Source organism: Lepidochelys kempii, chromosome 1, assembly GCF_965140265.1.
Source record: "Lepidochelys kempii isolate rLepKem1 chromosome 1, rLepKem1.hap2, whole genome shotgun sequence".
NCBI classification, from domain to species: domain Eukaryota; kingdom Metazoa; phylum Chordata; order Testudines; family Cheloniidae; genus Lepidochelys; species Lepidochelys kempii.
The window spans coordinates 139167856-139193818 of record NC_133256.1 but is presented as its reverse complement, the minus strand read 5'-3'; the positions used below and the strand labels follow the sequence as shown (position 1 = coordinate 139193818).

Genomic DNA, 25963 nt, shown 5'->3' with positions numbered 1-25963 from the left:
GGAGTCTTTCATTTTTAGCTCTCTGTTACCCACATAGCTAAGGACGTGGAAGTCATCCATATAATGTTTCTTCATTTGACCAAAATGAAAGGAGCTGATGATCTCAGTCCAGTTCCTGTAGATAAGCGTCCACTGCATGAAAGCTGACATTCTTCACAATCATGGCAGTTTTAGGAAAGAAGTCAGGGACTGAATGGTCTTGGACATTGAAATGATGTCTCTCAAACCTAAAAGTAGCTCTCCCAGGTTAGACCAGGTTTGAGGCATGTTAGGAAGGGCAAATGGAAAATATACTAATGGCCTACAGGTCAGTTTTTCAGCACTGAATGGGATTTCAGTGACTTGCTCATATTAATGAGAAAAAGAGTTACAGTGCTCAGAGAATAGTGCACTCCTTTCTTGTGCTATGATTTGATGTTTTTTCCTGTTCTATTCCTTTTCTCTTTATTTCCATTTTATTTATCTCATCCTTATATAATGGGAAAGCTACTAGTTATTTTGTTTGAATGTTTTTTGATTTTGTGTTTTTTCCAGCCTAATTCTTCATAGCTTCTTTGTTTTATCATGTATTCCCACTTATTGTCTTGCCCTTTGCTGCTTCCCCTTCTTTATTGTGTGCCTTAAGCAGCATTGCCAAGCCCAAACATAGAAAAATTGTGAGTCAGAACCCACAAAATCATGAGATTGGCTTTAAAATCAAGGGATTTTGTTAAAAAATGAATGGGTTCTTTTTATTTGCCTTTTGGTTTCTGAGCCTTTAGTGTATGCTCACATTGCATTTTCAGGCTTTTCTTTGCAACCACGAGAGCTAGAAACATTTTTTTAATGGAAGCTGAGGGTCTTGTGTGATGACTCGGCTTCTGGATTTGGGTCTTTACGTAAAACATCAAATATTGTGAGACTAACAATAAAATCATGAGAGTTGGCAACACTGTTAAGTTATTTCCCTTTTTCCCTCTACATAGCACTCCCATTTCACACTACAGCTCACCAGGCACACACAATGGAACAATGCAGTGTGGGAGAGTTACATAAAGGAAGAGACAAAAGACGACTCTTGCATTGTCATAATACCAGTACGTTTTAAGTTAGATGTTAAGTGCAGTTTTGGTAGGTAAAATGCATGTACTGTGTATTTTTCGTATACTGTAAATAACAATCAATGACTGTCTAACACCGAATACTACAGGTTGTTACATTTGTGCATTTAAAGTGATAGAAAAAATGGAATGATACTGGATTACCTGACAGTCTGTAATCATTCCATTGAGGGTGTTATAATGCGTACCCAGACCAGAGTAGAATGAAGGCTGCACGTGCAGTCTGAATTCAGGAATTCCATAGCTTTTTAATGCTTCTGTGAAACCACACCCTATTACTAGTTTAAATTACTGTATTTGTAAATAACATAATAAAGTGGCTAATAGGTAATTAATCTCATGGAACTCGCCAAGGTTTTTTTTCAGTAAACAAATGGACAAATACATATTTGAACTCCTGGTTCTAAAAGTGCATCCTGAGGTCTCTTTATGCCTTCTATTTTCATAGAATCATAGAATCATAGAATATCAGGGTGGAAAGGGACCCCAGAAGGTCATCTAGTCCAACCCCCTGCTCGAAGCAGGACCAATTCCCAGTTAAATCATCCCAGCCAGAGCTTTGTCAAGCCTGACCTTAAAAACCTCTAAGGAAGGAGATTCTACCACCTCCCTAGGTAACGCATTCCATTGTTTCACCACCCTCTTAGTGAAAAAGTTTTTCCTAATATCCAATCTAAACCTCCCCCACTGCAACTTGAGACCATTACTCCTCGTTCTGTCATCTGCTACCATTGAGAACAGTTTAGAGCCATCCTCTTTGGAACCCCCTTTCAGGTAGTTGAAAGCAGCTATCAAATCCCCCCTCATTCTTCTCTTCTGCAGGCTAAACAATCCCAGCTCCCTCAGCCTCTCCTCATAAGTCATGTGTTCCAGACCCCTAATCATTTTTGTTGCCCTTCGCTGGACTCTCTCCAATTTATCCACATCCTTCTTGAAGTGTGGGGCCCAAAACTGGACACAGTACTCCAGATGAGGCCTCACCAATGTCGAATAGAGGGGAACGATCACGTCCCTCGATCTGCTCGCTATGCCCCTACTTATACATCCCAAAATGCCATTGGCCTTCTTGGCAACAAGGGCACACTGCTGACTCATATCCAGCTTCTCGTCCACTGTCACCCCTAGGTCCTTTTCCGCAGAACTGCTGCCTAGCCATTCGGTCCCTAGTCTGTAGCTGTGCATTGGGTTCTTCCGTCCTAAGTGCAGGACCCTGCACTTATCCTTATTGAACCTCATCAGATTTCTTTTGGCCCAATCCTCCAATTTGTCTAGGTCCTTCTGTATCCTATCCCTCCCCTCCAGCGTATCTACCACTCCTCCCAGTTTAGTATCATCCACAAATTTGCTGAGAGTGCAATCCACACCATCCTCCAGATCATTTATGAAGATATTGAACAAAACCGACCCCAGGACCCTTGGGGTACTCCACTTGATACCGGCTGCCAACTAGACATGGAGCCATTGATCACTACCCGTTGAGCCCGACAATCTAGCCAGCTTTCTACCCACCTTATAGTGCATTCATCCAGCCCATACTTCCTTAACTTGCTGACAAGAATACTGTGGGAGACCGTGTCAAAAGCTTTGCTAAAGTCAAGAAACAATACATCCACTGCTTTCCCTTCATCCACAGAACCAGTAATCTCATCATAAAAGGCGATTAGATTAGTCAGGCATGACCTTCCCTTGGTGAATCCATGCTGGCTGTTCCTGATCACTTTCCTCTCATGCAAGTGCTTCAGGATTGATTCTTTGAGGACCTGCTCCATGATTTTTCCAGGGACTGAGGTGAGGCTGACTGGCCTGTAGTTCCCAGGATCCTCCTCCTTCCCTTTTTTAAAGATTGGCACTACATTAGCCTTTTTCCAGTCATCCGGGACTTCCCCGGTTCGCCACGAGTTTTCAAAGATAATGGCCAATGGCTCTGCAATCACAGCCGCCAATTCCTTCAGCACTCTCGGATTTTATTTTAAAGGAACTCTTTTTTTGTTGTTTTAAATCTTCATTTAGCAACTGCAAATAAAAATATGAAAAAATAATAAATACAGAACCGTCAAGCTGCCTGTATAGTAGACCAACTCAACCATATTATATTTTTGTAGCCTCTCCCATTTCCATTGTTTGTCATAATTTATAGTGTTGTCTACAAGCAGATTGGTGCTGGGCTTGTCATTTTTGTCTTTAGAGTGTCATGCACACACAGTACTGGATAAATAAATCCTCTTCCACCAAGATAAGTGCTTTTTGTTGTTCATCTTACTTAACATTTCAGGGAAGGGGTTGAAATGGGGGCAGGGAAGGGGTGGGAAGAGGCAGGGCAGGGGTGGGGCCTCATAGAAGGGGTGGAGTGGGGGCAGGGCCAGGGCAGCAGGGTGGGCGTGGTCAGTGGTGCGGCCCTCGGGCCAATGTGCTAGTCCTCATGTGGCCCTCGTGGTCATTTGAATTTGAGACTCCTGTTTTAAAGTGTCTTTTCAAGTACCTTTTGACATCACTGGAATCTTTCTCTTTACCCAGCTCGCTAAAGAGTGATTTTTCACATGAAGCATCAATAACCCTTTTCTTAAAAACTCAAGAGAGAAAGCAATTTTGAAAAAGAATTTTTAATCTTTGAAAGCACATCTGCCTATTTGTTCAGTATTCAGAGCACTGGCTATTAGCCTTAAGTGTGTTTTTACAGTTTACCTGATGAAAGACAGCAGTTTATCTTTTTTCACTGGAGGAGAAAACAATGCTTAGATTTGACCCTGATGAACAAGCAACTGACACTGCCCAGAAATGGAGAACCCCAACAAAATCCTGCTTTGTTCTAACAGTCATCTAATCTGGAGCTCTCTCCGTGGCTTATTATTTTTTTGCTTTTCTGCTTGCTCGTCCGCTTGGATTCAGATGTGCAAAAGGTGGATCTGTGTGTGTCAGACAGGGAAGTATAAGATGCTCTGACATCCAGCACTTTATTTCAACAGGACTGAAGGTGATCTGATATGATCACAAGTTGTTTCACACAATTTTGAATGAGACTTACAGCACTGTGGTAGTTTCTCTAGTTGTGGAATAATCTAGTTTGTGTTTATTTTCAACTGCTTATAGTAGTCTCTGAAAATAACTTCTGGCCTGAAATTTTTCATGTGTTTCAATTTCAAAGGTGAATTTTAATAGAATAAAAAGAATTCTGTTTATGCATATCTTGACATTTGTAGCTATTTTGTGTGTATATGCTCGGATTTCAAAATTGTTTAACTTTCAAATATTATACTTGCCCTGAATTTAGTCTTTAGTGAAGTTAAGGAGCTTTGACATGTTTGAAGAAATTTGGTTTAGAAATAACAAAGATACTGTTGCTTCAAATATCATTCTATAATGTGGTCACTAGTATGCTGTCTGTGTATGTAATCCTGGTTGTTGAGAAGTTTTGCTCATTTACTTCAGTACGGCCAAGATTTCATCCTAAAAGGCTTTTCATATTTGTGAATTTATTAAATGTGTTAAATAATTTCCCCAGAGAAGGAAGAATCAAGATATCAGTGTTCCATTTATTTGCCATGAAAACAATTTTTTTAAAGCTAGCAGAGAAATGTATGTAGCAAAGTAACAGTAATTCATAACTTGTATGCAGGTTGTTTGTTTATACAACTTCTAATTGGATACGAGAACAAACAGCATTTTAACAGGAAAATTCAATGCAATCAGTTGGAGTATGTGGTATTGGAATATTTTCAGATTCTGCAATTGCAGATAATCTGGTTTGCCTGCCTGCAAAGGGATGGCGACATGTAGTTAAAAAAAATATTTGTGATTTGTTTTCACTCTGCACTGGGTGAAATATCTTCCTAGAAATTAAAAAGTAAAACTTCAAGTATGTGTGAGTGTAGATCCCACTGTAAGTGCATGCAAGATTTGATTTTTATTTTTTTTTAATCTTAGTGTCCATCTGGGCCATACATGCGTTCTGTGCCTCCTCATGCTCCCATGGTAGGGCATAAACACCATATACATTGGTGATTGCCCCTAAAGGAGGTGTATTCCTCCTTACCATCACCAAGGTAAATGTTGTTCTCCTCTTCGAACAGAAAATCCTCTTCTCTGAGGTTAGGTGGACACTGCAGAGAGACTGCAGCTTTCCTTACAGGGCTCAGCCACCAGTGTCTCGTAAGGACTGGCCACTGATCTGGCCAATACAAAACAGGTCAGTTCCATTCCTGTTATAAGCCACTCTGGGCCTATTTGGAGAACTGTGGTCCACTATCTCATGTATAGAGAAGCCCGGTCTCCACCGAACTCCTCATCAGCACCTTTGGCCAGATCACCTATGTCAGAGCACAAGGAAGAACCGGATTTAGGGACAGAGCAACAACAGCATCTCACCATCAAAGAAACCAAAGGAACTCTCTTTGTCATTGAGTGAAGCAGTGTCCTCAGCACTGGTACTGGTGCCGGATGACTTCGTCTTTCCAGGAGATCCTTGAGGATTGCTGAGACTCTGGAGATAGAGATCTGCATCAAATCAGAGAAATCCTGCAAGCTATTTGACATCTTGTCAGTTTCTGGTCCAGCCAGGATCACCCTCCCCAAGGACATACTTGATAGCTTGATCAACTTGTGAGAAAATTTTTCTTCTCTGCCTCCTTACAACTATGCATGACTTACCGGCCAAGTATGACTTTCTAAACTAGGACAAAGCAATGCCTTTCCTCTTGAAGCTCCTGCATGACAACAGGGAGGAGCTCAGAAACATAATTAAGGCTAAGACATTCTTACAGAGACATAATCGGTGGCTAAGACATCCTTACAGGTGATAATCAACAGTGCTTCTCTTGTTATAACCACAGGAACATTCAGAGTGATGTTTCCACCATTGTGGAGCTGGGCAGAGGTGTAGATGGAAGAAGCCATTCAGCTGAACAGAGGAGACAACTATATAGAAAGTCAGGAATTTAAATCCACTCTGCTGAGAAACTTTTCCTTCCTTTTTTGAGGCCTTTTTTTTAAATGTGAGAATTAAACTTCCCCCTGTCTGAAGTGCCACTGTACTGACCCTTCAGTTATTGTTAACTCTGTTCTTTCAGCAGAGCTCACGTAGCGGGTCAGGAAAACCCCATGGTAGTAAAACTAAGTGTTGCTGTCATGGAAAGGCAGATCACATAGAGCTGAGTTTGATACCACAGGAATAACTGATTCTAGTCACTTCTCTATTTTAAATTTCTGTGACAAAGTAGGATACATTTATTTCTGGAGGACTTTATTGAAATGTAAAATAGTTCAGATTTGAGGATTAAAAGACTTCAAGATTTGTGTCCCTTTAAGATGTAAATAGAAAAAGTATTCCCCATCACCACCAAAAAAACCCAAACAAACACCAAATCCACCCTGTTTAGTTGATAAGAAGCTTGTTTATGCTCCTGTTCATTCAACATCTAGAAGAAACTGGTAACTGTTTGCTTCTTTTTTGTAGTTGAGAGCCTCCCTCTCATAATTTGCCTATCAGAGATTTTTTATTGTTGTTTTTTCATTTTCTGAGTTATTAAAATAAATACAAAAAGAACAAAGGCCTAGTTTTCTCTTATAGTAATAGTCTTGGATTTGTGCCTGAAGCAAAAAATCAATTTTTTCATCACATGTAAACAAGAATTCAAAAATAGTAGCTGAAGGGGAAAGGGAAAGCAATGGCCAAAGAATCTTTGCATTCCTTTCCCCCTGCCCCAGTCAGTGGAATTTTCTGAACTTCTGAGAGCACTCTGAGATAGTGTGGCTAGCCTCTTTCTCTTCTTTGCAGGGCCTTGTCACAATCCCTAATGTCTGAATAGATGAGACAGAATTCTTCTCAAAGGGCACGTCTTCACTGGCAACATTAAAGCGCTGCCGCGGCACAGCTCTCCTAGCGCTATCAAAAACCCACCCCCACAAGGGGAATAGCTCCCAGCGCTGGGAGTGCGGCTCCCCTCCCAGCGCTGTCTACACTGGCTCTTCACAGCGCTGAAACTTGCAGCACTCGGGGATGTTTTTTTTACTCCCCTGCACAAGAAAGTTGCAGCGCTGTAGAGTGCCAGTGTAGACAAGCCCAAAGTCTGTCAATATAAATTCTAAATGAAGGATAGTGGTATACGCTACAGTACAGTGTGAGGCTCTTAAACTGGTGCAGAAGTTCTGTATTTCCTTGATACAGTCCTACTATTCTGAAATAAGTGTCCACACAGGGTCTTAAACAGGTAAATTTCCGTGTAGACGAGCCCTTAAGTTGATGCCATGAGAAACCTACCTGTGTTAATGCATAGATGTTAAGTGGGAATTGTATTCCTTTAACTGGAATATAACGGAGCTGGAGTATAACAGAGCCTTCAGTCCTGACCTGAGCAGATCATGAGTGAGAGCTTGACTTTGCTAGCATCCAGAATCACACAATAACCACACCATTTGAGTTGCAAATTGTTTATAACATTGGACTTGTGCCTCGTTTTGATTCTTTATGATCTATAAAGAAGGTGTAAAATATTTTTTAAAAAATCTTGATCAATTTTTCCCTCAAAACCCAATCTTTTCTGGTTGTGCAGAAGGTCTTGTTGAAGAGTTCAGACCATGTTTATTGTGGCACCTTAATTGAAGGAGTGTGGGTGTGGAATCTTTCATGAAGGCAGCTTCTGTGCAGCTAACTCACATTATTTTATCATGAGTTTTGTAATATTAAGTGTTTAGCTCCTGGAGTCATGTGACTATATGATAACCTAACATTTCATTAAAAAAAAATAAATTTCTGGCTCTCATAGTTCTGAAATAAAGCTTGAAAATGTGACCTGAGTGTATCCTAATGGTTCAAAAAACAGAAAGCGAACAAAAAACTCCCAAACAAACAAAATCAACCCCCACACCAAGTGCATTATTTTTAAAATCTCTCTTGATTTAAGATAATCTGACAATTTTTATTTGCCTGGCTGATGCTTTTTCAGTGCGTAGGATTGGCAATTTATCCAAAATATTATTCATAGAAGTTATACAGGAGTTTAAAAAAAGTTTTTCCTTCTCAGTTGCTCAGCTTTCCCTATCTTGATTCTTGTGATGTCAGCATTTCACTAGTTCTCCAATCATCACTGAATGTTCCAGGCAGACAAGCCCTCATTTTTTAATGTAAAATACAAGTAGATTCATAAAAACAAAAAAGTCCAGGCTTTCTGTATAATCATAAAGAAGCAAAACTGGGCTCAAGTCAAATTTTTCTCCCTTTTGCATGTCATCTTTAAGAAAGACTCAGGTGTTGCAGGTGACGGCTGAGGGACCTTAATGGAGCAATGTGATGGATACTTGAATGTTGTCTACCCATGCTATGTTTGGCTTTATCCTGTGTTGTCCCTCACTCTTATGGATATCACCCCAGTTCCAAAATTTTATATTTTTTTATATATATGTAACCCTTCTGCCTGTCAGAGTTGGCAGCAACAAGGGCCAGGTTCAGTATCTAGGGGTTCCATTCTAATAACACAATGCAAAACCGGCTCGAGCCCCCACCCAGTGAACTGGGACAAATATATACCACCCCCGCTGGGCACCTCCAAGGGGCAATACTTCCCCTCTCGCAAGCACATAGTCTGAGTATAACAAAAAACCTTTTAATACCTTAATCCACCTTTTAATAACAGAGAGAAACAATGTGGCATTATGTTGGGGAAACACCACCAACAGGATTCATAACATAACCCATTAGCAAAAACCCACCCCAAGCAAATTGGGGCATGTCCTTTCCCTTTAGTTCTTGAGTCCAGCAACCCAAAGTCCAACAACCCCAAAGTCTCTGTCCCTGGTCAGGGCAGCCCCAGAGTTCAAAAGTTTACCTGCAGAGTTTTACCTCCCAACCTGGGTGGAGATTGGGAGTGGGGGGGTTTAAGGGGCACCTAACGCGGTCCAAAGCTGATGGCCCCACCTCTCCATGGGGCTCTGTTCTAGCAGCCACCCCATGGGCTGCTCTAGACATCCAACAAACTGCTCTGCTCCACCAGTTGCTCTGTGCCGCTCACCGTCCCACCAGCCGCTCTGCTCCACCAGCCGCTCTGCTCCACCATATATCTTTAGACTCCCCCACTACTTAACATAACACTCAGTGATTTCTGCTCTTAGTAAGTTTAGCTCTTTTGTGATTTCAGCTTGTAGAAGGGGAGCCTCAGCACTGGTGCACTGTTAGCCCAAAGTGAATTCAGCTCAGCAACCTGTAACTAGACTCCTAATGGAATCAAAATAAGCTCTGATATTCCACAGTGGAGAGAGGAGGAAGTGCAATTAGCATCACAAGGGGGGTCTATGCCACCAAGTATTAATACCTGTCCCCAGCCTCTCAATTCACAGAGTTTTGGAACCCATGTCCCTTGCCTAGCGAGTGCTACTTAGTTGATAACAAAAGGCCATCATAACAAAAGGCCAAGTGCAGTTCCACTGTCCTTAATTCCCATAATCAGGGTAATAACAATTTATTCTTCCTGCCCCAATAACAGAGACACTGGGGATCCCACAGCAGCCAAAGTGACCATTTGGGCAGCTATGGCCTCATTCTAGGCGGGGTGGGTGTTCCTATGCAAATGAGATCAGCCCCTGAAGTTCTTTTCTACAACTTACCACACCTCACCACCAGATGTCAGGGTGGAGCTCATCCTGACTCTGCTTACATCTATATATATAATATATATATAATATAAAGAACATTATTTATCACACAGTGACTACAAGAGAGGTAACTTGCCATCTCTACGGTGTTTATGGCAACTCTTAGTTTGATAATTGGGAAAAGCATGGACTGCAGTGATAGGGCTATGCAGTGTATGTGACTTCACAGTGCCACTGAAACCCATTGTATTAACTACTGCCTGTTATTTTAATGCTAGGCATTGGCTTCATGAAACCAAGCATTAATGCCTGCAGGTTGCTGCTAAATCTGTGACATCTCTCTCAATATCTGTACAGCAAAGCTTGGCCAGTGTTATTATTATGATTGGCTGTTTTTGTGCAGGAAAGGTCTCCTTCCCCTTTCTTCTTTAGGATCCACTAGCCTGGAGCCATAGGATATGGGGAATTTGTGTTTGACAGCTACGTAATCCAACTATTGTTACCCCACAGGACAGGCAAGATCAAGATACTCTTGTGTTGGTGATATATTCTGGTGCCTGTTGAGAGGCAGCCTGGGCTGAGAGGCAGGAGATCTGAGTTCTCTCTCTGTGTCCACAACAAATTCCCTTTCTGATCTTAGACAAGTCGCTTTGTGTCTCCGTTTCCCCATCTGTAAAATAGAAATATTAATTAATATCTACCTGCTTCAGAGGGATGGTGAGTCTTCATTAATGTTTGCCTAGTGCTCTGAGATCCTTCCTCATAAAAATGTTAGCATTTAGGTTGTGGTGAATTTGGGAGATGAATAAACAAAAATGAAAGCGAATACTTGATATTCATACTAACTATTATTGTATGTGAACATTTTGCTGTGTGAATCATTGTTTCCGAAACAGCTTAAAGATTGTATGTAATTTTTTCCTCTCCAGCAGGAAGTGGTTTCTCCTTTACAGTATAGTAAGGGAAAAGTGGGGGAGGGTGAGAAATTGTATCAAGATCTTGCCAATCAAAGTTAGAAGTGTTTGTCATTGATCCTGTGGAGAACTAGGAAATATCTATATTATTTTTATGAATATTGTGCTTGTCTCTCCGTGTGTGTTCATGATGGGTTACTTGCTATGGAGTTAGATCAAAAGGGGTTGTTATGGAAAACAAGCAGAAAAGGATAAATAGTGGCGTAGATAAGAATCATCCCAGCAAACACTCAAACACAATAGCCAGATTTATAGCCATGAAGAAGCTACTCCTCAGACTTAACCCTGGTTACATAACACTTTTGCTGTGAGAACCTGGAGATCAAAAGGCACTGATCAGTTAAAAGGTCTTCCCTTTAGAAAGAGAGGTGGGAAGTTATCTGGCTGCTGCAGGATGACGCAGACTGATTGAGAGTCCGGGGTCTGCAGCAAGTAGGTTGTAACTTTGGATCCAAGAGAACAGGATGGCCCAAAGCTAAGTAATGCCTACTTAGGGGCTTGAGAGTTATGCCTAGGCCCTACCAAAGCCACAGCCATGAAAAACACGTCACAGACCGTGAAATCTGGTCTCTTGTGTGCTTTTACCCTGTACTGTACAGATTTCATGGGGGAGACCAGCATTTCTCAAATTGAGGCTCCTCACCCAAAAGGGAGTTGCAGGGGGGTCACAAGGTGATTTTCGGGGGAGTGTCACTGTATTGCCACCCTTACTTCTGCGCTGACTTCAGAGCTGGGCGGCTGTTGTCCAGGTGCCCAGCTCTGAAGGCAGAGCCCCACCAGCAGCAGCGCAGAAGTAAGGGCGGCAACACCATCCCATGTCATCCTTACTTCTGCGCTGCTGCCTTCAGAGCTGGGCGGCCAGACAAAGGCAGCTGCTGACTGAGGGCCCAGCTCTGCAGGCAGCAGCGCAGAAGTAAGGATGGCAATAATATACCATGCTATCCTCACTTCTGCGCTGCTGCTGGCGGCAGCTCTGCCTTCAGAGTTGGGCTCCCGGCCAGCAGCTGCCACTCTCCAGCCACTCAGCTCGGAAGGCAGCGCCGCAGAAGTAATGGTAGCAGTACCGCAACCTCCCCTCCAATAACCTTGCAACCCTCCCACAACACCTTTTTGCGTCAGGACCCCTACAATTACAACACCATGGAATTTCAGATTTAAATAGCTGAAATAATGAAATTTACGATTTTTTAAATCCTATGACCATGAAATTGACCAAAGTGGAATTTGGTAGGACCCTAGTTATGCCAACCAAAGTATAACAGTATGTGCACAGATCTGTGTTATTTTAAACCCATTCCTGGGAGTGCTGTGCATCTTTGGGTGATATAAATCATACTTCATTTTGAGAAAGCTAGAGGGTGTAACAGCCATCCTTCCATTCAGGCTAAATGAAGGAGCAGTTAAATGTGTCTTTGTTTAGTAATAGCTGAAACAAGCGGGGCCGTTGCCCAAAACATAGACCCTCATGGCAAGACTGAGCAGAAGTTATGCTATGTTGACTGAGGGGTTTCTTGAGGACTGATGCAGCAAATGCAGGGGAAAAGTCATTGATTGGTGGAGCGGTCTGTTTTTATGCGTTTGTGAGGAGGAGGAAAATACACCAGAGAAGCAGGAGGAAAAAAGGACTTAGTCAGAAGAAGCCCCGGGAGCATGGCCCTGAGAGCGCTTTTGGGATAGGTGCTGACTGGAAAGGGGCTTGGAACTCCGAGCAAAGACACTGTCTTTCGTTGTTCGATTCCTGCAGTGTTCAGGGAAACTGGACTTTATGCATTCCTTGTAAGTAAACAGGATTGCATCAAAAATGCCTAACTCCATCACCAGTTTATCTTCGTAATGGAAACAACCCACAACATCCTGAATTTGACTTACCACTAAGGCCATAAATGGGTAATAATACTATTGCTGTCCACAGACCCCCCCCAAAGGGAAACTCTTGCAGGTGCCAAGTCCGTTGGGCCTGCTAGTTATTATGGTTGGCAAGTGCAGGGGAGGGTGTAACCCTGAGACGCAGTTGAAGAGGCTCAACTTAAATGTACCCCCCAAATTAAAAAACATAGTAAGAGAACCAAAAAAGTGTCACTGTGACTAAACAACAATGTAAAAGAAGCAGTAAGAGATGAAAAAGGCATCCTTTAAAAAGTGGAAGTTAAATCCTAGTGAGGAAAATAGAAAGGTGCGTAAACTCTGGCAAATGAAGTGTAAAAATATCATTAGGAAGGCCAAAAAATAATTTGAAGAACAGCTAGCCTCCTTTTACTGAGCTAGGTGGGCTCCCTTCAGCTGAGTGAGCCCTTGTTTGCAAAGAAGGGTGGATTTTACCTCAGGGACTCCTCATACTGCAGGGAGGCTGGTGCAGGGAGGCTGAGCTCGCCAGGCCCATGTTATCGGTAGGGTACCCCGGAGCGAGTGGCCAGCTAGAGGCAATAGGGCACGACACAGGGCGATTGGTCCCGACAGTGAGGGGCCAGCTGGGAACAATAGGGCCCGGGCTGGCTAAGGTGCAGATATGTCCCGTTTTGGCCAGGACAGTCCCCTTTTTCAGCTCTGTCCTGGCCGTCCCAACTTTTTCGCCAAACCTGGGCATTTATCCCAGCTGCAAGGCAGAGCAGAGAGAGGCGGCTGCTGCCTGCGGGTCAGCTGTAGGCAACAGTGCCTGCCAGCAGGAAACTGGAGAAATTTGCTGCTGGCAGGCAATGCTGGCTTCAGAGCTGACCCCTGGGCAGTGCAGAGCTCGGGGGAGGGGGATCAGCCTCAGCTGGGGGAGGCACAGAGCTTGGGTTGGGGTGTGGGGATCAGCCCCAGCTGCGAGTAGCAGAGGGCTGGGAGGGGGAGACCTCACCCTGGGCAGTGCGAAGCTCAGGGTGGAGCAGCCGGCGTGGGGTACGTTGGGCGAGCTCATGCTGCCCTCCCACCCAGAGGGTCTGCGATTAATGCAAATTTAAAAAATTAACGTATTAATTGTGCTGTGTGCTAATGGCAGTTAATTGACAGCCCGAGTAATAAGTCATGAGGACCAGATGGTATTCACTCAAAATTTCTGAAGGAACTCAAATGTAAAATTGCAGGACTATTATCTGTAGTCTGTAACCTATATTTGAATCAGCTTCTGTACCAAATGACTGGAGGATAGCTAATGTAACAACAATTTTTAAAAAGGACTCCAGAGGTGATCCTGACACAGGCCGGTAAGCCTGACTTCAGTGCCGGGCGAACTGGTTGAAACTATGGTAAAGAACAAAATTGTCAGACACATAGATGAACATAATCTGTTGGGAAAGAGTCAACATGGTTTTTGTAAAGGGAAATCATGCTTCACCAATCTACTAGAATTCTTTGAGGGGGCCAACAAGCATGTGGACAAGGAGGATTCAGTGGATTTAGTGTACTTAGATTTTCAGAAAGCCTTTGATAAGGTCTCTCACCAAAGGCTCTTAAGCAAAACAAGCTGTCATGGGAAAGAGGGAAGATCCTCTCATGGATTGGTAACTGGTTAAAAGATCGGAACAAAGGGTAGTAATAAATGGTCAGTTTTCAGAATGGAGAGAGGTAAATAGTGGTGTCCCCCAGGGGTCTGTACTGGGACCAGTCCTATTCAACATATTCATAAATGATCTGGAAAAAAGGGGTAAACAGTGAGGTGGAAAAATTTGCACATACCACAAAACTACGCAAGATAGTTAAGTCCCAAGCAGACTGCAAAGAGCTACAAAAGGATCTCTCCAAACTGCGTGACTGAGCAACAAAATGGCAGATGAAATTCAATGTTAATAAATGCAAAGTAATGCACATTGGAAAACATAATCCCAACTATACATAAAAAATTACGGGGTCTAAATTAGCTGTTACCACTCAAGAAAGAGATCTTGGAGTCATTATGGATAGTTCTCTGAAAACATCCACTCAACGCAGTCAAGAAAGCGAACAGAATGTTGGGAATCATTAAGAAAGGGATAGAGAATAAGACAGAAAATATCATATTGCCTCTATATAAATTCATGGTACGCCCACATCTTGAATACTGTGTGCAGATGTGGTCGCCCCATCTCAAAAAAGATATATTGGAATTGGAAAAGGTTCAGAAAAGGGCAACAAAAATGATTAGGGGTATGGAACGGCTGCCATATGAGGAGAGATTAAGAAGATTGGGACTTTTCATCTTGGAAAAGAGATGCCTAAGGCGGGATATGACAGAGATCTATAAAGTCGTGATGGGTGTGGAGAAAGTAAGTAGGGAAGTGTTATTTACTCCTCATAACACAAGAACTAGGGGCCACCAAATGAAATTAATAGGCAGCAGGTTTAAAACAAAAGGAAGTATTTCTTCATACAGCGAACAGTCAACCTGTGGAACTCCTTGCCAGAGGATGTTATGGAAGCCAAGACCATAACAGGGTTCAATAAAGAGCTAGATAAATTCATGGAGGATAGATCCATCAATGGCTATTGATGCCAGGATGGGAAGGGATGATGTTCCTAGCCTCTGTTTGCCAGAAGCTGGGAATGGGTTACCGGGGATAGATCACTTGACGATTACCTGTTCTGTTCATTCCCTCTGGGGCATCTGGCATCGGACAGTGTCTGAAGACAGGATACTGGGCTAGGTGGACCTTTGGTCTGACCCAGTATGGCCGTTCTTATGTTCTTAAGAGTGGTTGCATTGCGGGGGCCAACCTGAAAGAGAAATGAAGGCTTGGGACTGCCGCTTGAAAGAGGTGAACTCGGAGACTGGAAAAGAGTCTCAGATGGACCAGCTTACCCAGGGATCATGACAGCTCCCACACTTAGTAAAATGCCTAGCTCTCCTATTTAGAGGTGAAAGAGAGCGTGGTAAGGTATGTTGGTCTTTGGAGTTGAGAAGGGGAGAAACTATCTGGACCAAAAGCAACCTTTGTGAGCTGGAAAGAAAACCCACTACTACAGGGATGTGTCCAGGATCAGCAGGAATTAGAAAGTTGGATTTGCTTAGTCCTTGTTACCTGCCGATGACCTCAGGAGGTACTTGACCTACCAACTTTCCCTAGGAAGGGGCCTAGGATGACATAAAGACAAATCAGAAAGCCGACAGCAGGAACTCTGGCCCAAATAGCAGGGGAGGGGGATTTATCTTTCTTCTGGACTCCTTTTCTGTCCTTTCACTTACTATAGATTGGTAACTGTGAAAGTAACACCTGCTGTGGGATTCTTCTCAGACATGTCCTTGGTTGGCTGTATGTTTTATTCTTCTGAAAACCTAATAAACAGTCAGAGTGTTGACTATATTGGAATAGAGAGGATCCTGTGTCTCAAACACTGGAGGAAACTGACCTTATATCTATTTTTAAGTTAACAATTCAAGTTTTATTGATATTCAGAATAAAAAGAAATGGAGATACTATGAACCCAAATATACTCAAAGGCAATTGAATCAAGCTTTCAATAAGAAGAGAGGTATTAGTATGTACAAATTGCATAAAGTTTCCTGAATACCTTTCACTGGAGACCTAGAGGCATAAGTGGAAAGTACCTGTGCTGCCAGGACATGCCCATCTAAAGGCAAATTTATGTACTTAACATTGTTATAGCTTCACTTCCTCTCCCTAGTAAATCAACGGGCCCTGCCCTCCCCTCTGCATCACCAGTTAGACATTTCCGTTGCCCTTCAAAAACTTCATTTGTAACATTCCCTAATTTTGACACACAAGTCAATGAATTCTGGGCTCATCCTCTCCTTGTTGTTGAGTTCTGGGACCTCCCTGCTCTTCCCCAAATAAATGAGTTTGGCAGATACCAGATCATGTTGCAGGGCATCCTGACCTCCCAGCAACTCTTCTCCATGTATACTACTCTGTTCCTTTCCCCCTCTCCCCGCTGGGTAAAACACCCATGGGGGCCAGTTTCTCATCTTCTCTCTTTTTAAGAAAAAGGGTGCCTGGCTCGGCTTCTGTCCTCCCCTTCTGCAAAAGAAAGTGGTATCTTGTGCCCCTCTGCTCTCCTACCTCCTGTCCTGAGCAAAGAGCAAGTGGCCAGGGGCTGCTTTGTTTCCGGCTGACCTTCCAGTAAAGCAGACAGTGGTGTTTGGGCCATTCTTTTTCCTTCCTTTCTCCCTTCCCTCCAAGGAAGGAGGGAAGGAAGCTCACCAGTCCAGCTCACCCCATAAGTCTGGAATGCACTAGCTTCATCTTGTGTTCAGTTAGTTGACGTTTGTTATTAACTGTTGTTTCTAGTCATACGTACATTTTTCCATGAGCTAAACTCAAAAAAAGGATGGGGTTTTTTATTGGGTTTTTTTTTTTGGTTTTGGTTTTGGTTTTAGTTTTAGTGTATAGTCAATGATTCACCCATGGTGTGTTTAAAATAAAAAAGCATATGGATGCCAAAATATTTCTTTCTTCCTAATTGTTTCAGTAATGTTCTCATTACAAAAAAAAAATTTTGAAAAATCCCTTGACTCTCTTGTTGGAGCTAGGGTGACTTACACTGTATTTGTGCTGGAGCACCCGTGGGAAAAAAATAGCTTAGCACCCACTGGAAGCCCCGCGGATCAGCTCCTCCCTCCTGCCCCCAGCGATCAGCAGTTCAGTGGCATGCGGGAGGAGCGGGGGCAGGAAGAGGCAGAGCGGGGGCGGGAAGAGGCTGGGTGGTGGCTTTGGGAAAGGGGTGGACCAGGGGTGCAGCACTCTGGGGGAAATCACAAAGGTGGTGCCTCTGATTTAAATCATGTGCTCCAATATAGCCCCAACCTGTTTTTGATGCAGAACCATAGATGAGTTTTTGATATGGAAATATATACTGTTCCAAGTGGTGGGGAGGTATGTAGCCATCGTTGACCCCACTTGTCTCTCGAACGACCGCTCCATCTTCTTTCTCCCTTTAATCTCTCAGCCCATTGAATGTATTGTCTACTATTGTCTCCCATTGAATGTATGTACTGTCTGGAGTTCATCTCCTCCAATTCTATCCTAGACCATCTCCAGTCCAGCTTCTGCCTTAGACTGCTCTTGCCAAAGTCTCTGATGAACTTGTCCTAGCCAAATCTCAGAACTAGCAGTCCCTCCTCATCCTGCTTGGCCTGTTAGCCTCCTTCCTCACAGGCAACCATGCTCCTCTTCTTGAAATGTTTTCCTCTCTTGGCTTTTGTGACTATCCTCTTCTGTTCCGATCCTACCTTTCTAATTGATCTTTCAGTGTATCATTTGGAGAATCCATCCCATCCTTCCTCCAGCTTTCTATGGGGGTTCCACTGGGCTCTGTCCTTGGTCCCCTTCTTTTCTCCTTCTTCACCTTATGACTGAATAATCTCACCCACAAACAAATTCAATTACCAACTCTATGCTGGTGACTGACAGATCTACTTCTCTACTCCAGACCTAAAATCTCAACCCGTCTCTCTGACATCGCCTCATGAATGTCTAGCTATCAGCTCTAGTACAACATGGCCAAGCACAGCTCTGAATTCCCCTCCCCTCCCCACCACTTCCTTTCTCAGTCACTGTGGACAATACCACCATCCTGCTTGTCACTCAGACCAGTAACCTGGGCATCATCTTCAACTTAGACTTCTCTATTTTCTTGTATCCAGGTTATGTCTAAATCTTGCAAATCCTTTCTGCATAACATCTCTAAGATACGGTTTTTCCCAACCATCCATACAGATAAAACTCTCATCCAGTCTCTCATCATTTTGGTTTCTGCAATATCCTTTTCTCTGGCCTTGACAAATGCAGTTTTGCCTCACTAATATCCATTCAGAATGTTGCTACAAAGAGCATTTTCCTAGCCTGCCATGTCGGCAATATCAGCCCTCTCTTTGAGTCCCCGCTCTATTGCGTCAAACACAAGCTTGTTTGTCTTTACTTCAAAGGCCCTTCATGGCCTATCCCCACCCTAACTAGCATCTCTCATTCAGTGTCAAAATGTTAAATCCTGGCTCCGATCAGCTCAGGATGACAACCTCCATTGCCCCACTTGTTAAATTTTCAAACAAGCACCCTTGTGTTTTCTCCCATGCTGCCCTTCATGCGTGAGAGGAGCTCTCCTTAAACATCCACGAACTACCTTATTAGCCTCCTTCAAATCCGTCTCAAAACTCTCCATAAGGCCTATAAAAAATGGTTAAGCTGCTGGTACACTAATATCACTGTCTGCCTTGCTAACCAGTATTGTCTCGTTTTACTTTTACTTCCCCATCTGTCTACATCCATCTGTTGTCTCTTGTCTTATAGTTAGACTGAAAGTTCTTTGGGGAAGGGACTGTCTTTTTGTTCTGTGTTTGTGCAGCACCTACCACAGTGGTTCTCAACCTGCTGCCCAATTATGCACTAAAAAAAAAAAAATGCAAAGCTTGCTGCTCCTCCGATCTGGCAGGGGACGGGGACAGCTGATGGGGAAATGGCGGCAGGCAGCCCTGCTGGAGTGCTTCTGCCAGCAGGGAAGGCTAAGCAGCCTCCTGTGGCAGGGGAAGAGCTCAGCAGTCCAATGCAGGGGGCCCTGCCAGGCAAGTGGGTGCTGAGGGAGCCCAGCCTGGGCAGGCCCCACTCCTGCTCCAGCATGACTATTTGCACTGCTCCCCAGGGGCCAGAGCGATCCCTGGCTGTGCTGCCAGCTCAGCCCGGCAAACACAGTCATCTCCCAGCAGGGCCAGTGAGTGTGGGGCAGGGCACGGGAGAGTGGGTCTCTTGTGGGGGGGGGGAGGGGAGGGAGTTAGGGGGTTCTGGGAAGTGAGAGTATGTGGGGGGTGCTGGGCAGCATAGGCTCAGGAACTAGGGGTGTGGCTCCGCTCCTGGCCCTGCTCTGTGGAGGGGTCTCTGGGAGGGGGGGAGGGGGGTGTTGCTGGGCATATGGGTCTGTGGGGAGTCTTAGCAGGGGGTCGGTGAGGGGGGTGTCTCTGGGCAGGGGAGTGCTGGGCATAGGGAGTCGGGGGGCACTGGGCAGGTGATCGGTGTGGCGTGGGTCTTCCCACAAAGAGAAGAGGTACCCTGGCAGCACAGGGCTAGTCAGGCCAGTGTGTGTTTGGCACGGTCTTTCTCAGCCTGTGGCCCACAATGGTAAATAGGTTGAGAACCACTGACCTAGCACAGTGGGGTTCTGGCCCATGACTGGGGGCTCCTAGGTGCCATGGTTATACAAACAATAAAAGTAGCCAGATCCTTGACCACAGATATTACCAGGCTTTCCAGGGCATAATTTTCATTGTAGGTTAGAATAATATATTTACAAAATTAAAAGTAAAAAATGTACATCTATAAAGATCACGGTCAGTGAAGAAAAATAATGGTTGTGCAGTGTGTGCATACTGTTCTTTCAGCTTAGCTGTCTAACACTGATGATGATGCATTATTATACTGCTTGGTGAACTAGATAATATATGTACTTAAAATGACAAAAAGGGACACTGTCCACTTAAAAAGCACATTTATGTCTGAAATTTGTTTACCACCTATTGTTACTTGTTACACCTAATACTAGTATGATAGAAGGAAATTGGAGGATTTTTTTTTCTTTTTTTTCCACGTTATTTCTTCGTTTGGCAGCACTTTATAAAAGTCAGTTTCCCTGTATAATCCATTTACCCATCTTGTTTCTGTGGGTCTTTCACACAGCAACATTGAAGAGGAAAGTATTTTTAAAAACAGGAAAATGTGACTGTAAAATCACACACAAATTGACAGAGGCATTTAGGGTAGGAGTACTATTTTGAAATCTTTTTTCTTTTTTCTCCCCCAACCCCTTTTTTACCTTTTTCTTTTTTCTCCCCCTGCAAACTGACTAGATTTCAAGTTGTCCATGTCCCTTTAATGTAACTTCCCCCCCCCCGCTTTTTTTTTTTTTGCTCATGATTTCTGCACTGTTGCTAAAGCTTTAACTGGGAAAATAAAGGTTTTAAAGAGGAATAATTTATTTATTTCAGACTGTTGGGAAGAAATTACCTCCAGCTACAGCAGCTCAAGAGCCAACGAAAATAGAAATGGACAGCAGAATCAAGAGTAGGTCTCACTGTTTGTTTTTTCCTCATTTGCACTTAGAGCTATTGAGCCTTTTCGGAAGTTTTGAATATTTTTTCTTTGGTTTTGGTTTTAGCAATTTTCTGTATGTCTGAAAAATAAGAAAAGCAAGACTGCAAATATATTCAGCATGGAGCTTTTAATAATTAAGCTTCTTAGGAAGATCACTGCTTTGTCCAATGGAGACGTATTTAACTATCATACAAAGCAAATTAAATACAAACTGTTCCTGCTTTAGTCTTATTTTTTGATAAAAATTATAATGAAATGTATTGGGACCTAAGGGGAACTAAGGGGGAAAATAAAGCCTGAATTAGCAAAGAAATTGATTAGAAAGTGAAGCTTAGTATTTCTAGGTCAAATTTGTCCTCTCTGATCTACACTTGAGGCTCTTTATTACACATTCTCCATTTACTCCCTTGATATCAACAGAGATCTCCACAGCTGATAAGAAATCTGTAATGTAGAATGGATAGGAGAATATGGCTCATAGAAATTAGAGCTGGAAAAGACCTGTCAATATATATCCAGTACAGCGTTATTACTCAATTATTTTTCAGTTTTAAATGAACCAAAAAAATTATTTTTCCACTGCTTCCCTTTTGGAGCCTGGTCCATAACCTGAAGAGATCTCCCTGTTAGGAAATTGTTCCTAATTTGTAGATTACATTTCCCTATGACTTATTTCATGTAATGACTCCTTTATATCACTTGAACTGCCCAACACAATTTCTCTCCCTCTTGAAGTTTCGACCCTTCAGATACTTATGGGTAGTTTACACTGTGACGGGTTCTCCCCAGGGTGCCACCTGGGACTGGGATACCACTAAACCCCCCGCCCCCCCATCCCGCCAGCTTGGGCTCCCTCTCACACTGTATTGCTGTGACAAGCTGAAAAGCCCTCCACTCTGCACTTTTACCAGCCTTCATATAGGTGGGGCCACACCTAGCTGCAGACTCTCTGTCCAGCTTCTTCAGTGAATCAACAATGGAAAGGCTACAGCTAAGGCAACTCCCAACTCTCCAGGCATGCAGCTCCTCTGCAGTATAAGCCCAAAATTGTACTGTCTTGCACTGCACAGGAAACTGTACAGTGTAAGCTTAGAAAGCTCACCCCCTCCCTCCAATGTGGAGAGGAATATGCAACAACCTTTGCCCCTGAGCTAAGATTCCCATACACTTCACATTAACTCATTGGTTTAGATAAAGCAAAAGCAAGTTTATTAACTACAAAAGATAAATGTTAAGTGATTATAAGTGATAGCAAACAGATTGAAGCAGATTACCTAGCAAAGAAACAAAAAACACAAACTAAGCTTAATATACTAAATTGATTGGATATGAATTAGCAGATTCTCACTCTAAGAGATGATACAAGCAGGCCACAGATTCTTAAGGGACAAGCTGCACTTTCTTTACAGCTTGGAATCCCCAGGTGTTTCATTCGCAGGCTAGAAATCCCTTTAGCCTGGGTCCAGCACTTTCCCCAGTTCAGTCTTTGTTCCTCAGGTGTTTCCAGGAGTCCTCTTGTGTGGGGAATGAAGAACACCAGATGATGTCATACCCTGCCTTATATAGCTTTTGCATATAGTGGGAACCTTTTGTTTCAAAGCTTGGTTCCCAGGCCAGTCTGTGGAAAAATACTGACATCCCAAGGAGTCCGGCATGTGATCTGAGCACATGTCCTTGTAGAGTCATAGCAGCCATTACTCACAGGCTGTTTGGAGTGTTCCCAGGAAGGTTCATCACCAGGTGGGAAATAAGCTGCTCCTAAGGCATATTGTTTTTTTCCTAATGGCCCACTGCCCTGAATAGGCCCTTTCCAACCCACTGTCTAGACTGAAAGCATCTTGTCTAATGGGCGTTACCCAGGTGTAACTACATTTGAAATATAGGTATATAGTCAATATTCAGATACAAAAATGATATGATAGGATACTCATATTCAGCAAATCGTAACTTTTCCCATGACACCTCACATGACTTATCTTGCATAAAATACATAATAATTATGTCATAATCATATCATAATATCACTATGAAGAATATGTCACAAACATTTTCTCCCAAACTTTAGTAATCATTTAGCCTCTCTCTATATATTTTATTTCTTATAGTTTTTCATTATGTGTTGCTTTCCTTAATAATTTTTGTTGTTCTCTGACCTCTTTCTAAATGTGCTGACATCCTGACACTTAATGCATGTCTGGTCTTCCTCACAAATATTTTATGCACTCTTCGGCCCTGGGGACATAGCGTCTCTTGATGTAGGTATCATACATACAATGCAGAATTGTATAGAACTACTTATAAGCAAAGTACAGAGGTGGTGAAAGTTAGTTGTTGGATGTAAGCTGATAAGAAAATCATGGTAAGTAACAAAATAGGGCAATGTGCACCAACTTGCTATTATTTTAGCCTGCAAACTGGGTATAGTTTGTACACTGAGGAGGAGGAAGAGAGGGAGTTGTAGCAGGAAAAAGACTGGAGGTGACCAGGAAGAGGCCATACAAGCAGTAAGTTCCACTGCAAAAATTCTGAGGCTGGGAAAGCAGCTAAAAATCTATTAATATTAATGTAATATGAGGCAGTCCTACTTTAATATACACCTGAGTGGATTTTCCCAACACTCTTGGGTTTCATGCTTTCCCTGAGGTAAGCAGGTGCAATTCCCATCTAAGTCAATAGGAGAGTGGCACACTCTTATATTAGGATTAACCTTAGTCCCTGTTGAATGGTGCTACTTGCACCTCCCTGGAATATTCCTCTGACACTTTGATTTTTTTGGCCAGAAACAACATCTCTTTCTTCTGCATACCTCTTTCACCCCTGCTGTGTGCAAATAAAACTCAGTTTCTTATATGTGACCAAAATTGATGGGATGAGCCTCTTCTTGCACAATATCAAAGTGGAATAAGCTAGACAACATTCCCATTTACACCCAAATTTTTGACCTCATAGAGAACCTCTGCATTTTCTCCAAACTTTGTTGAATTAGGACATTTTATCCATGCTGGAATCTACAGGCTCCATTTGAACCTTTTTAGAGTCTGTGGTCTTGCTTGGGAGACAGGGGACTGAGGCATGCATGTAGACTCATTGACTTTAAGGCCAGAAGGGACCACTGTGATTATCCAGTCTGACCACCTGTAATCTCAGGCCACAGAAACTCACTCACACACTCCTGTAATAGATCCCTAACCTCTGGCTGAGTTACTGATGTCCTCAAATCATGATTTAAAGACTTCAAGTGACAGAGAATCCACCATTTACTCCAGTTCAAACCAGCAAGTGACCCGTGCTGTAGAGGAGAGCAAAAAAAGAAACCCACGGGCTCTGCCAATCTGACCTGGAAGAAAATTCCTGGTGATCAATTAGATCTTGAGCATGTGGGCAAGACCTTCCAGCCAGACACCCAGAAAAGAATTCATTTTAGTAACTCAGAGCCCTTTCCATCTATTGCCCCATCTCTGGCTGTTGGAGATACTTGCTACTAGCAATCACAGATGGGCCACATGCAACGGTAGGCAAGCTCATCATACCATCCCCTCCATAAGCTTATCTAGCTTGTAACCAGGTACGTGTTTTGCCCCTTTGAAGGCTGTCCATGGTGAAACCTTCACCTACTTTCAAGCCTAAACTTGTTGATGGACAGTTTATATCCTTTTTTCTTTTGCCCGCACTGACCCTTAACTTAAATAACTCCTCTCCCTCCCTGTTGTTTATCCCTCTGTTGTATTTACAGAGAGCAACCGTATTTCCTCTCAGCCTTCAGTTGGTTAAGCTAAACAAGCCAAGTTTCTTAAGTCTCCTCTCAAGGTGGATTCTCCATTCTTCTGCTCATTATAGTATCCCTTCTCTGCACCTGTTTCAGTTTGAATTCATTTTTCTTAAAATGGGAGACCAAAATTGCATACCGTATTCCAGATAAGGCCTCACCAGTGTTTTTTATAATGGCAGTAACACTTCCCTATCTCTACTGGAAATACCTCGCCTGATGCATTCTGGGTTTGCATTAGCCTTTTTCATGGCCACATCACATTGGTGGCTCATAGTCATCCTGTGATCAACCAGTACACCCAACTTTTTCTCCTCTTCCCCCTTCCAACTGATAAACTCCCAGTTTATAGTAAAAATTCTCGTTGTTAGTCCCTAAGTGCATGACCTTGCACTATTTAATTTCATCCCATTTCTATTAGTCCAGTTTTCAAGGTCATCCAGATCTTCTTGTGTGATACAGTAAAATGTGCCTTAGCGACCACTTCTGAAGAGAGACCACCTATCACGAGTGACTACCTGCAGAGGCCACAGAATGTTTTCCTCCTATAATTTAACTGTGAAGAGTGACCACCTGTCGTCTGTAACCAGCAACCATATTTTGTTACTCCATCCATAAAAACAACCTGTAGGACACATGATCTTCCTTACTTCTGTGCTGCTGCTTGCGGCAGCACTGCGTTCAGAGCAGGGAATCTGGCCAGCAACCACTGCTCTCTGGCTGCCCAGCTCTGAAGGTAGCAAATCTTTAAAGAGAGACCACTGTTTACAGGCGACCATTTTTGCTAAGCCCTGGTCTACACTAGGAGTTGAGGTCGAACTTAGCAGCATTAAATTGATTTAACCCTGCACCCGTCCACACGACGAAGCCCTTTTTTCCGACTTAAAGGACTCTTAAAATCAATTTCCTTACTCCACCCCTGACAAGGGGATTAGCGCTGAAATCGGCCTCGCTGGGTCGAATTTCGGGTACAGTGGACACAATTAGACGGTATTGGCCTCCGAGAGCTATCCCAGAGTGCTCCATTGTGACTGCTCTGGACAGCACTCTAAACTCAGATGCACTGGCCAGGTAGACAGGAAAAGGCCCGCAAACTTTTGAATTTCAATTTCCTGTTTGGCCAGCATGGCAAGCTGCAGGTGACCATGCAGAGCTCATCAGCAGAGGTGACCATGATGGAGTCCCAGAATCGCAAAAGAGCTCCAGCATGGACCGAATGGGAGGTACGGGATCTGATCACTGTATGGGGAGAGGAATCCGTGCTATCAGAACTACGTTCTAGTTTTCGAAATGCCAAAACATTTGTCAAAATCTCCCAGGCCATGAAGGACAGAGGTCATAACAGGGACCCGAAGCAGTGCCACATGAAACTTAAGATGCTGAGGCAAGCCTACCAGAAAACCAGAGAGGCAAACGGCCGCTCTGGGTCAGAGCCCAAAACATGCCGCTTCTATAATGAGCTGCATGCCATTTTAGGGAGTTCAGCCACCACTATCCCAGCCGTGTTGTTTGACTCCTTCAATGGAGATGGAGGCAACACGGAAGCAGGTT

At 43.3% G+C, this 25963-nt stretch overlaps 1 protein-coding gene across 4 annotated transcripts in view; it reads left to right on the top strand.

Moving 5' to 3' along the window:
• Positions 1 to 25963, top strand: part of SH3KBP1 (SH3 domain containing kinase binding protein 1) — a 339518-nt gene that overhangs the window by 223573 nt on the left and 89982 nt on the right. For all 4 annotated transcript variants that reach the window (XM_073356811.1, XM_073356821.1, XM_073356827.1 and 1 more), the window contains one exon: positions 20541 to 20616. In XM_073356811.1, coding sequence (XP_073212912.1) covers positions 20541 to 20616 — 76 coding nt within the window. The remainder of the gene's footprint in view (positions 1 to 20540; positions 20617 to 25963) is intronic.